A 14,279-nucleotide genomic window follows, 5' to 3' on the forward strand; every position below is an offset into this window, starting at 1 on the left:
TCTTTTCAGACTGTTAAAGTCACTAGCATGAGATTTTACACATCACACATAAGAACAAAATAAAATATTCCTATAAATGTTTGGGGAGCGACATTTTTTGTTCTTTCTTTGGTCACTCTTGCTTTTATTCTCTAAATCTAATACAGTCACTTGAGGCGAGAAACAGGCAATTGTGTAAATGTGCATAATTTTTTCTTTACTCTTAAATTTATCTTTTTCTCTTGGAAAGTGTTCCCTTCACCTGCTACTTCATCATATTGGACTTCACAACTAATCTAGTTCTATTGTCAGTTCAGCTACATAGAAAGGATTTCACTGACAAGGTTTCAAGGTATATTTGAAACCAACCCTGTTATTCTTGGGAAAAGTTGTTCTAGTTTAACACCGTGAAAAGCATCACTGCAGATCTTACTCTTGGGGCTGGAAACAGGCATTCTATCGGTTTAATTCTCCTGATCGTGACTAATGGGAGAGACATTTTAGAAGTGGGTCACCATACTCAAAAGTATGTCTCACAAACAGTGTGCTGCGGTCACTTCTATTATTTAGGCAGTTAAATCAAAGACACCTACCCAGAGACTTTTCTGTTTATTTATTGCATGAAAGTGCTATACTTTCATTGAGAAGCAGCATGGTTTATTTCAAAGTCATCCTGTTTATAATATCTTAGAGGTCAGTAAAACAAAAATAGGAGCCTGGGTTAACTCCCAGACTTTTATGAAAGAGGCTCTCTCCTGGTCTATTTATTTTATATTACTAGCCATATGTCATTTGTGTAAATGAAGCATTATCTCCATACTATAAGTGGCCTCTTATTCAAGTTTTTGTCAACTGGATGTTCTCTAAAACATGCATCCCAGGCTATGTCACTAGGTGCAAATCTGAATCAAAAGTTTACATGATATACTCGATTTCATTTGTTTTGACATCCATGCAGAAATTTTCTAGTAGCTATGAGTCAAGCAGATTAGCCCAAGGCTCCCTGACCTGTGAGCTATGTAGGACAGAGGGACTGACTTCTCTCTACCCCTCCACTCAGAACAATGCTCAGACACCTAGTAAGTGCTTAACAAATGCCATAGTAAAGGGTAACATGAAACTATGTTAACTTGAAATATTGCTGGCTAAAAGGAAAGAATATTCTTCTCCCAAAAGCACCACCACGATGGCTTTTCAGAGATGCAAACTAGTAATCCAATATTATTAAATTACATCAACTTCAGTATTGCCAACAAATACTTATCGAGTACCATTATGACAGACTGAAAACTAATCAATACTAATACTGCCTTTGGCACTTGTGAGCCCTCAATCAGTAATTTTTTTTTTTTGACATCGGGAGATAGAAATATGTTCTTATTGAAAGGAGAACCTGAGAACACGAAGACTGCTTCCCAGAACTCACAATGTATGAACGGCAGTTGCAAAATGGAACAAACCAAAAAACTGCAGATCACTGACACTGAAAATCACACTCAATCACTTTGTTACAAGGGGCTATAGGACACTAAGTCCTCCCTGTTTCTGTCTCCCTTCCCAGCTATTAACAGCCTGAAAAAAAAAACTGTGATGAGGCATTTGAACCTCTTGCTCTGTCAAAGTGTCACAGAAACCTACGATTCATAAAATCGCAGAAGCCCTGCTGACGTCTGACAAATGGAATTGGAGCAGCAGTTGTGCAGAACGACTATTAAAAGGGAAATCCACATCAAGCAGAGATCAGAGTCCTGTCTAGGTTTACTTTTACCTCTCAGCAGCCTTAATGTAGCAGTGTCTCCTTTTGAGAGGAAAACTGCATGCACTTTCTTCTGTTATTGGAAAATAACATTAGGCCTTGGCTCTCTTCAGTAAGGAGCTCTCTTGTGGCCCAGAGGGAAGAGCACAGGCTTAGGGGTCTACTGTGAGACACTGGGAAAGTCCCTTAACTTCTCTGTGCCTCAGTTTCCTCATCTGTAAAATGGAGATTTAATACCTGTCCTCCCTCCTACTTAGACTGTCAGCTCCACATGGGACCTGCTTATCTTGTATTTCATTCATTCATTCAAACGAATTTATTGAGCGTTTACTGTACGCACAGCACTCTAAGTGCATGGGAAAGTGCAATACAACAATAAACAGTGACATTCCCTGCCCACAACGATCTCACAGTTTAGCTTGGGTGAGACAGACATCAATACAAATAGATAAAATTACAGATATCTACATAAGTGTTTTGGGGCTGGATGGTGGGGGGGAAGAGAGCAAAGGGATAAATAAAATGACTGATCTGTACCTAAGTTTTTTGGGGCTGGGGGCGGGGAGGGGGGAAGGGCAAAGAGAGGAAGTCAAGGCAACGCAGAAGTGAGTAGGAGGTGAGAAAAAGTGGGGCTATGTTTGGGAAGACCTCTTGGAGGAGATGTGCCTTCAATAAGGCACTACCTTGTACTGATCCCGGCGTGCTCAACAATGAACACAATTACCATTATATCTCAATGGAACTTGGAAGTGAGGTTTGGGAGAGACAAATGCTTCAACAATCTATTCTTAGCAAAGGGATGTAACTTCCCTGGGGGCAAAGGTTCTGTTATTCGCTTCTGTTGTACCAGATGTTGGTGTTCAAAGGGTCTCTCCACCCCCAGAGTATGCTCAAGCAATACCACCACTTTCAGATTAACCCATGTAACCCACTTTAACAAAGTCAGGTGGTTACCTGAATATACCATTTTGATATTCCAAACTGATTATGCCTTGAAATGCTGTCAAAGTATCTGTCCCCCAAAGGAATTTAAAAGATTCCTTATATATATATATATATGTGTGTGTATGTGTGTGTGTATATACATATATACACACACACAGAATTTTTCCTTCTTGACATGTCATTTATTTAGTTCTCTAATAATGCCAACTTGAAATTACTCTAAATTACCTCTTGATAAAATAGATTAAAATGAATATCCTTTGAAAAGATGACCCAAAAAATCACAGCAAATGGAGCTCCCAGCCGCCTTGCTTTCCTAATCTGCTCTGTGAAATCCTCTCCCAGTTAAAAGCGGTCACAGTCTTTTGTGATTTATTTTAGTAAACTGGAGAAAGACCTAAGAACAAATGAGTCATGCTACATCTAATACCTAGAAAACTAAATCAGCCTCCTCCACGGGGAATATCATTTTCGAGTATGAAATTCTCGCTCTTTTTATATTTACCCCACAGGAACACTTTAAAAAGCCTCCTGCATCAAAATAAAAAAAAAAAAGAAGAAAGAAAAGTTTTGGGAACTTGGATTTGCATATCTCTTACTGAAACGATATGTAGGTTGCCTCATGAAAGAGGGGCATTTCAATTAAATGCTGTAATGCAGATATGCATTCTACCTTTTAAATATGTGGCAACCCATTGGGAAAAAAAAGGGCTCCCAATTATTCAGCTTGAACTGAGGATATCTAAGGGCTTGAATTCACACAAAGAATATTGCAGTCAGGAGGCTGTGTCATTTCCCTGAGGAAGGGGAAAAGACAAAATCAAGGAAATAGGTTTTTTTAAGTCACATGTACATGAGCGAAGGTAAACAGATGAAAAACACCATAGAATCTTTGATTTCATCCCATTTCATCCTGTTCTTTTCCTCTATTTTATCATGAAGATCGAACACAATTGTTCTCATATCCTCTGCACTGTAAAAGCCCTGCATTTTACTAGCTATCTACCTGCTCCTACAGGCTGTTAAGTTCCCTGTGGGCAGGGATCATATCTACCAACTCTGTTGTACTGTACTTGCCCAAGCACTTAGCATAATGTTCTGCACATCATAAAGGCTTAATAAATACCACTGATCGACTGACTGCAACCTTCTTATAGCAGGGGATCACAACTATTAACCCTACTGCACACTCCCCACTGTCTTGCATAGATAATCTTGATTATACTCTTGATTTTATGAACTTCCCAGGTAGTCTTCCAAGAGAGCATTAGCCTGTCTTGGGAGTGACCCCAGGATCTATGGATGCAAATCTTAAAGAAGAGCTGCAGGCAATATAATCCCTCACCCAGAATGTGTTTTTAGATCCAAGAACACTGTAAGCTGGCTGAGTGGAATTAATGACATGCAAACCATTCCCGCTAAAATTCACTTGTGAAGATCACTCAGCAACCTTACGGTCTACCGGTCTCTGTGGCTTGATATCAGCTCATTTATTGAATCATTGAGGGGAAAAAACCCAAAATACTCAGTGTGGGCCAAAAATTAGGATCTAAATTACCCACTGAAGACATACTCTAGCCTCTGATCTTTCAGGTTCATCTTAAAATCTAAAGTTCTTCATCAAATTAAGAAACTGGTACAACAGATGGCAGGCTGAGTTAAAAGTTAAATGCCACTGACGACGATCATTCCCTTGCAGTCTCTGACATCAGGGCTTTAGTCATTAGCCATAGTTTTCCATCTTGGAGGCTATGGTGGGTTACTCCAAGTCACCTGAAACAGCCAATGACTTACATAAGGTTTTTATATCCATACATTTTTTTTAAAACAAAAGTCCCTGAATTCAACCTCATTAGGAATGATCGAGGCCTGTCTGTTCCGTATGGTGCTTTCAATCCTCAAACTGTAAGATGTAACTAAAACATATTTTTGGCTAATACTGGGCTAAGGCTTTTTCAACCTTTTGAAATGGAACTGACATTTGGCCTCTTCTCTCAGAGAAACGTAGGATTGGAAGTGCCCTCCAGAGACTTTCTAGTTCATCCTTCTAACTCCAGGCAAGATTGCACAGATGGCTATCTTCAAATGTATTTATTACATTGATTAGTAACTCAATCTTTTTATTTGAAACAACTGGCACCAGCTCAGATCACTTATTTGTAACATAAGGTATTGAAAACTTTCAATCAATCTTCTAAAAGCCTTCACATTCCAGGTTGAAAATTTCTTCTCGCATGTGCATAGAAAACACAAGAACACACAACCCAAATTCTTACTGACCCCCTTGGAAAGCTTTTATGCAAATCTTAAAAAATGAAAACAACCATTGCTTTGCACTTGGCTGGCTTGGTAATCACTTCCAATTGGGGAGCAGGGTGGCCTATTGGAAAGAGCACAGGCCTGGGAGTCAGAGAAGCTGGGTTCTAACCCAGTTCTGCCTGTTTCCTGCTTTTGACCTTGGGCAAGTCACCTAACTTCTCTGTGCCTCAATTTACACAACTGAAAAATGGAGATTCAATACCTGTTCTCCCTTAGAAGTGAGTCAGGCAGACATAGTCCATGTCCCACATGGGACTCACGGTCTATCTACCCCAGTGCTGCTTAGCGCAGTGCTCGACACAGAGTAAGCTCCTAACAAAGACCATTAAAAAAATCTGCAAAATTGCAAGATCAAAGTTTTTTCAACTCCACTAATTACACTGAACAAGTTATATCCAACCGAGGCCCAGGATACTCTTTGTCTGAATTGATGTGCGCTAACCTTTAGGCAGAGAAGCCGTAGCCTTGGAGGCTGGAAAAAGTGCACCTGGTTTCCCACAGTTCGCAATTTACAGCTAGCCCTTAAAAGGACCGAGCTCATTTCCTAGGGAGCTTCAGGGAACCATCTTCATTTTGGAATGAAGAATTTGAAGAACTCTTCCTCTATCATTGATCACTCTGTCCGTCAGTGGTATCTGCTGAATGCTTACTACTATTAATAATAATTTGGGTATTTGTTAAGCACTTACTCTGTGCTGAGCACTGTTGTAAGTGCTGGGGTAGATACAGAGTAATCAGGTTGTCCCACGTGGGGCTCACAGACTTAATCCCCATTTTACAGATGAGGTAACTGAGGCCCAGAGAAGTTAAGTGACTTGCCCAAGGTCCCACAGCTGACAAGTGGTGGAGCCTGGATTAGAACCCATGACCTCCAACTACTAAGCCCGTGCTCTTTCCACTAAGCCACTCTACTTCAGCAGAGCACTGTGTTGGTTAGAGTAGAGTACAAAAGAACTGGAAGATTGGGTTACAGGAGACAGGAAAGGGAGACCTAGCCATACTCCATGGAGAAATTGCCTGAGGCACAGAGACACAGTCAAGACCCAGAAGTCCATACATTTACACCATATAGGTCTTCTCAAATCATTCATATATACAAAAATGTGATAATCATCTTTTTAGGTTTTCCTCACTCTATTTGGTGAGCGAGGACTGGAGTCCGAGTCAATGTTGAGTGGCACATACCCACACTGAGCACAGCCTCCTCACCTTAACTCCTGATGCTGGGTTATATTATAACATTGCTAATATTCATAATGATAACAGTTTAAATAACTGTGACTTCTGTTAAGCTCTTACTGTGTCAAGCATTGTACTAAGTGCTGAGGTAGACACAAGATAATCAGGTGTCACACAGGACTCACAGTCTAGGTAGGAAGGGGAACAGGTATTCAGTTCCATTTTACAGGTGAGGAAACTGAGGCCCAGAGTAGTGGAATGACTTGCCCAATGTCCCAGCAGACAAGTCCATTCATTCATTCATTCGTATTTGTTGAGCATTTCCTATATGTAAAGCACTGTACTAAACATTTGGAAAGTACAATTCGGCAACAGATAAAGACACTCTCTACCCAACAACGGGCTCACAGTTTAGAAGGGGGAGACAGACCACAAAACAAGTAGACCCTGGGCAAGTCACTTCACTCCTCTGGGCCTCAGTGACCTCATTTGGAAAATGGGGATTAAAAGTGTGAGCCCCACGTGGGACAACCTGATTACCCTGTATCTACTCTGTTACCGAATTGTACATTCCAAGTGCTTAGTACAGTGCTCTGTACATAGTAAGTGCTCAATAAATACTATTAAATGAATGAATTAATGACAGGCATCGATACCATCAAAATAGATAAGAGGCAGAGCCAGAATCAGAACCTGGATCCTATGACTTGCAGGCCTGTGCTCTCTCCACTAGACCACTCAGGGTTTTCTCCCAGCTGCAACTGGCATTGCCAAAAGTGGGGACCACCCACACCTACCGCTGAGGTACAGCTACCTTCTCGCCATCGTAATCCATCTCTCCCCTTGTCTGGGGCATCTCCCAACTGTTTCCCTTGGCTGTGCTTCCCAACTGCACATCTGGGGTGGAGCTTCCTGCTGAAACCTCGGCTTCGACTCCTTGCTTTCTCCCCCTGCTGCTGTGTTAGGCGAAGCAGTGAAGAGATGGACGTGAATAGTGCACCCAGAGATTGAAGCCAGGGAAGATGCCTTTCTACATGCCCTCCCAGAAGCTCTCAGTGTGCTTTAACTGGCTTCCCTCAGTGGCTAAAATGGCAAACCGCCCTATCGGCTCCAAGGTAAATGAAGCTCAGCACTAGCAGAAAAAAAAAGGCTACCGGATGACATTTGGAAAGAGGCTGCGTAAAGCCCGTGGCTTTGGGCTGCTCATTTCGGATCTCCCACTAGCCCTATTAATGAGAACGAGCTGAGCCCAGGCCTAGCTAATCCTTGGGTTCAGCCGACGCTCGGTGTTTCTTCAAACAGTAACTCCATACTGGCACATAAATTTTCTGCAGGCCTGCCTGAGTAATAATAACAATAATAGCTGTGGCATTTGTTAAGCACTTTCTCTGTAACAGGCACTGTACTAAGCGTTGGGATAGAGCAAACGTGATTGGTTTGGACACAGTCCCTGCCTCACGTGGGGCTCAAAGTCTTAATCCCTATTTTACAGATGAGTTAACCGAGGCCCAGAGAGGTTAAGTGACTTGCCCAAGGTCACACAGCAGGCAAGCAGCAGAGCCAGTATTAGAACCCACATCTTTCTGATCCCCAGGCCCGTGATGTATCCACTGGGCCACAGTTTGGTTCCAAGTACATCACTTGCCTGTGGATTTTCAGGCAAGGAAGGTTCATTTCCAGATCTGAGCTCTATCTGCACAAACCTGGCTTTGAACAGAAATCATATGCCCTCTTTCCCTTGTTGAGCTTTTTTTGCAGCATAAATTTGCAGAAGACTTTTTTTTCCTTTCTGAAATTAACACAAGGATATTTCCTAATGCGCTAATTTGTAATCCTATTTCATTGCCTCCTTTTTAATAATCTATTTGTTCTCTCTGCCCTTTGTTTCATTCCATAATTATTCTCCTATCAACTCTTACTCCACTCTCTAATTTAGAACCATCAGTACCTTTGACATAAAAACCAAAGAAACAATCAATCCAATTTGTCCAAAAACATATGAAAGCCTAACGGAGCTGTGACCAGTTCAACAGGCATAGGAAGAATAATAATTATTATTTTTATTGGCCCAAGAGAGACAAAGTTTCAAATATTTGCAGAGGAACCAAGATGAAATATATTTCCACAACACTTCCAGAAAATAACCCAAATGAAAGTAAACAATATAAAATATCTAAATTTTAGACCTGTCAAAAGTGAATTAGAAATTTACTGCAACAGATCTGAAAGCTACACAGGCCCAGATATAATTTTTGAATTAAAATTACCCCATATACCATGGTAGAACCGAATTATTTATTATCCCAGGTTCAAATAAGTTGAATAGTAATATGATAATACAAGAAAAAATGGTTAGACTAGGATAGAGAAACTTCACTGAATACTTCAAGAAATTATCATTTTACCCAGTATACTGAAACACCATATAATTTTTCACATATTTACTTTCATTTCTTCAAAAGCACATTATTCAACAGCTCTAAATAATAACTGGTAAGAATTTGGTTTTTATAACTGAAACAGCGCTGTTTAAAAATTCATAGTTCTCACAACTGAAAGTATGAGGTAGTGATACTGTTTTTCAACTGAAACTGTGCTCTTCTAAACACTTTTTAAAATGTACTAACATCAACTACTCTTCATAGTACCTTTGTCACGAATCTAATATTAAACGAATCTTCTGCAACTAATCAATCTTTAATAAAATCACTATTATTGAAATTTTCATGATGCAACAAAATAAAGCTGGAGGGATTTCATGACATTGCCTCAATCTAAAGCCTTCTTATATTTATCATCCAATAATTAAAGATTGGCTTCAGCACCTATTTCAAAACACGACTGTTTCTTAACCTTTGGGTAAATGCACAGGGAACGTTCACTGGGGAGAATAATGCTAAAGCAACCTTTTTTTCCAATTTTTTTTGTTAGAAATGTCTGAAATGCAATTTCAAATTCCAGCGCTATGGTCTTTTATAATTATTTGTTATTTTTTATTTATTGGCTAATCCTACACTAACAAAACATTCTGTAAAGTGAATTCACAAAGTCTCAAAAGGAAAGAGAAGAAATGAGCCATTGAGTTACCTAAGAGGCCATTTGGGGAAATCTAGAGCCCAATTAGCTAGAAAAACCTAGGTTTAAAAAAAAATCACAACTTCTATGTGATTCAGTTCTTACGTACGAATGGACTCGAAATATTAAATTCATCCAATAGCAAAGTCATCTAGAGTTGTTAATGACAAAAAATTACATCCTCAAGCTTTACACTCATTTGACAGAAATGGCTTAAACTAAAGATGATACTCATGTGTTTTTTTTCTTAATCGGGTATTTCGTCATTACCTCTGTAAAAAATCATACTTACCTGATTTTGACTTCACACCAGGGAAAACGCTCACAAGGCATCAGCACATATCATCGGCTCACACCCATATACCCTGATAAAATTTCACTTCAAACCTAAACGGCGGCATGGCATGCGTGTGCTCCCTCTCACAATACATGACACACAAGCATAGGGAGGTAAACCAATGTCAGAGACAGTTCAACCTCAAAAGGAAATGCATTAATATGGTATTGTTCTTTTTGAAAACCCTGTTTATACCAAGGAATCCTACATCCCTTATCAATCGATCAATGGCATTTACGTAGCAGTTAGTGACTATGGAGCCCTGTACTACATACTTGAGAGCACAGCACAATCCCAGCCTACAAGGACCTTACAAACCAGGAGGGTAAACAGTAACATACATTTCATATTGGGGAAGCAACAAAGTATAAGGATATATAGGTAAGTAATCCGGGGGTGGGGTAATATCGACATGCTGTGGCAGGGGCAGGGATTCAAGTACACAGGCAATGCACAAGGGAGAACTGGATGGGGAGTTGAGAGTTTAGTCAGGAAAGCCTTTCTGGAGATGATGCGATTTTTTTAGGACCTGAAAGATGCTGAGAGTGGTGGTCTGTCAGATATAAAGGGAGAGGACGCTCCAGGTAGGAGGGATAACATGAGCAAAAGGGCTGAAGGAGAGAGAAACAGACATAGACGGAGGCAGAAAGCACAGGCAAGAGAATACGGAACGGAATAAGCCTTTCGGTACTTTAGAGTTATTTTGAGGGAAGACTAACCTATAATGAAATGTATTATTGCACCCTCCACAGAATCAAAGCTGAACCAGATTTATTCTGGAATCCAATTCTTCCATGGCTTTTCTGGAAGCTATAATTGGGCATATGATTTTTAAAAGCAGCACATTTTGGAACCTAAGGACAAAATCCCATAGATAACGTGTTCAAATTTGACAGTTAATTCCCCGGAAACGTGTTCTATCCTTTCTGTCTTTTTTATTCCATCTTATGTACCCTTCCATAACTGATACTGCTGGCCCGGGTCAAAAGTGCACCAGAGAGAGGAGGGGAAAATTACTCAGCCAGGTATAAGGAGATACAGGCCCCTGGAAACCTTTGACTCTCCAGATTGTAAACTTGTTGTGGCCAGGGAATGTGTCCAATATATGTACTTTTTCAAGTGCTTGGTACCATGCTCTGCATTAAGCAAGCACTCAATAAATACGACTGATTAACTGACTGATAGATTTCATTTATGGGTTCCCGAGTTATGGCACAAATAATAGTATTCTAGAGACTTCTACAGGTCCTACTTAGCCAAAACTTAGCTTTTATGAACATTCTGGGTAACTCAATGTGCTGAACATTCTTCCCTTCAGTTTTCAAGTCTGTTAGATGCAAATGAAAGCAGAACAAAGGGAATGGATGTTTGAGGCAACCCAGACTCTTGAAATTCTCCTTTTTTGGAAGAGGCCATAAATATCCATAACTGGAGAAAATTGTTTGATAAATCAGCATAAGGGCACTTCAATGTAACCAAGTGTTACAGACAACCAGAAGTCTCCTTCAAGGATATCAACAGCCCAACTATGAGGATGGGTGCCTGTTGGCAGCTGGAAGGATTATGGAATCTTGGGCTTTTCTGAAGAGAGAAATTCTTTACTGTAGAAATCCCTTGACCTATTGGGAACGTGTCATTTTACAGATTTAACATCCAAGTTTGGTAGAATTTAAGGTTCATCATGTATGGCAATTATGTCCAACTATTATTTATTGGTGCCATTTTCAGCACGAGAGATCCTGCAGAATTTCAACCAAGCGAGTGAGGACATAAAGAAACTCAATTATCCGTTCAGACAAAAGAAATCTTTAGAGAGTACTGTTCGACTAAGCAGATGTTAAATTATTTCACTCAACAATGGAATTTATAATGAAACAGCACCATGAATCCCATGAAGCAAATAAGCAACATCAGTTTATTACATCGGTGGAGTGCAATAAAGGATTTGTGGTTTTTATAAGTCATTTGTTAGGAAAAGGAAGGAAGGTTTAAGTTATATAATTTACAATTTGCCAAATTGTTTTGATACAAAATGGCCTGTGGGTAAAGTAATAAAACAACATGTAACAATAAAGTCAGAGAGATGTTCAGTCGACGTTTCAGACTATTATTAAAACTATTTTTATAGTTAGTAAAGGGACATTCCTAAACTTCCTATTAAAGAATCAGTAATTATCTCACTGCGGGCAGAGAACCTGTCTAACTCTGTTGTATTGTGCTCTCCCAAGAGTTTAGCAGAGTGCTCTGCACAAAGTAAATGCTCAATTAATAGGATTGATTGAGATAATGGAGCTGCTAAAACTTAGCTAGTATATAATAACATGCTGTTTACAAATCATCATGTACAATGGATCATCTAGTCATGAACACCATTTTTCCAGGGAAATGGAAGTTCTCATGACCCTGCTTTGATCTCGCGCTATATTTTTTGGCCTTTTGGTCCATAGTCTTTTCCCCAGTGTCCACCTATAAAAGGGATTTCGCATCTTGATAGACTCGCTGAAGGTCCATTTTAATATACACGATCCAAACATAACTTTCGGCACCTTGTTTGGTATAGTTCACTGAAACAGTGGCAACTTTGACTAATGGCCCTTGGAAAGACTGCCAAATGACCGTCTGAGATACACCCGTGACTGAGAACATTAGGGTGCAGAAAGAATTAAACGTGACATACAGAATAAGATATCAAGAAATGATCTCAATATACTTACATCAGTGTCAGGACCTTTATCCGCTCCGGGACAGGAGAAAGTAACAAATTCATGGCACCTTTTGTGAACCACAAAACAGCAGACTGGTGGAAAGAAAAAACGAAAATTAGAGCAATCCAGATTTACTGACATGCTCTGGTTTCAAATTGTGTATGAGTAAAAACCAATTTAGGGGAATTAAACAGCAAATAATAAGCATTTCATTGAACAGCAACCCAGCCAAATCAAGCAAACCTGACACAGAAGTAGCATCACTTCTCAATGTTTGAAAAGAAAAATCCAAAGAGCATATTTAAGGGATTGAAATGATTTGGAGTCAGAAACAAATAAAACGAGATCTAAGAAATTAAATACTACTACGATATTGATGTACATTTTCAGAGAAATCAATCCAGCGAGTCATTTCAGCTAACATAATGGGATGGTTTATATTGGAGGCTGAAGGGATGGACAGGATGACTTCCTGAGATCTTTTTAGTCTTGGGTTTCCATTTAAGGGTGTGAGAAGTCACTGTGGGCAACTGCCGCAATCCAGGAGTGGTATTTATTAAGTACTTACTGTATGCACAGCAATTTATTAAGTGCCTGGGAGAGTATGATATAACAGAGTAAGTTGATATGTTCCCTGCCCACAAGGAGGTTACTATTTAAAAGGAATTATTTTCTCCTCACAAAGCAAGTCTGACAAGTCTCCCAGAGGGCAGTGGGAGAAAATAACAGGCTCCTATTCCCGCTTTTGGCCACTCAGCTCCTCACTCCAGCTGGCTGTGGAGTAACGTGGCTTAGTGGAAAGAGCAGGGGCTTGGGAGTCAGAGGACGTGGGTTCTAAGACCAGCTCCGCCACTTGTGGCTCGCCAAGTGCTCCGCCACTTGCCTGCTGCGTGACCTCGGGCGAGCCGCTTAACTTCTCTGTGCCTCAGTTACCTCATCTGTCAAATGGGGATTAAGAGTGTGAGCCGCACATGGGGCAACCCGATGACCTTGTATCTATCCCATTGCTTAGGACAGTGCTTGGTACATCGTGAGGACTTAAAAAATATTATCATTATTATTATTCTCCAGAGTTTTCAGGGTATCCCAGGACTATGTTTCTGGCCCAGCACGTAGCACAGTGCGTGTCATGTAGTAAGTGCTTAATAAATCTCATCATTATGCAATCCCCACACTGGAAACCCAAGAGAGCAGCACCAGAGCCATCTACCTCTTCAGCCTAAAGCTAGGGCTGCATGACGGGTGTGGGGCAGAGCACTCTCTCCCCCAACTTTTCTCTTCCTGCCTAACTTCAAGTGCATGGGAGAGTCCAGTGGAAGTGGAAGATCTATTCCCTTCCCTCAGTGAGCTTACAACCTAAAAGAATGTATGCTTGTACCTACCCCAGCACTTAGTACAGTGCCTAGCACTTAGAAAGTGCTTAAAAAATACCATTAAAAAAAGGCCTAGGCCCATCTCCCTGCACATTGGCTTCCCCATGATCCTTTCTCATTGGTGTCCGTCTCGGGATCTGCAACTGATTCACTCCCCTTACTCCTTTGTTTTCTGTCTATCCCGGAACTTCTGAGTCCCCTCTTCCCCCTTCCTCTCCCTATTAAAATTTTACCAGAAATTACGAGGCTTCATTTTCATTGGTTCCAAATGGAAATAATAACGGGTAACATTTAAAAAATAAATTAATGGTGGTATTTGTTAAGCGCTTACTATGTGCAAAGCACTGTTCTAAGTGCTGGGGGATACAAGGTGATCAGGTTGTCCCACGTGGGGCTCACAGTTTTAATCCTCATTTTACAGATGAGGTAACTGAGGCACAGAGAAGTTAAGTGACTTGCCCAAAGTCACACAGCTGGCAAGTGGCAGAGCCGGGATTCGAACCCATGAACTCTGACTCCCAAGCCCGGGCTCTTTCCACTGTGCCACGCTGTTTCTAAGGTTACAAGAGTTTACTTATAGTTTGTGGCTTTCAAAAAAGTGCAGCCCCTTT

General features: G+C 40.5%; 1 protein-coding gene across 2 annotated transcripts in view; it reads right to left on the minus strand.

Annotated features, from left to right (window-relative positions):
• The window catches only part of PRKCA (protein kinase C alpha), a 299,582-nt gene that overhangs the window by 160,182 nt on the left and 125,121 nt on the right, over nt 1–14,279 (minus strand). For both annotated transcript variants that reach the window (XM_029079758.2, XM_029079757.2), the window contains exon 3: nt 12,305–12,387. In XM_029079758.2, the coding sequence (XP_028935591.1) occupies nt 12,305–12,387 (83 nt within the window). The remainder of the gene's footprint in view (nt 1–12,304; nt 12,388–14,279) is intronic.

This window comes from Ornithorhynchus anatinus, chromosome 15 (assembly GCF_004115215.2).
Source record: "Ornithorhynchus anatinus isolate Pmale09 chromosome 15, mOrnAna1.pri.v4, whole genome shotgun sequence".
NCBI classification, from domain to species: domain Eukaryota; kingdom Metazoa; phylum Chordata; class Mammalia; order Monotremata; family Ornithorhynchidae; genus Ornithorhynchus; species Ornithorhynchus anatinus.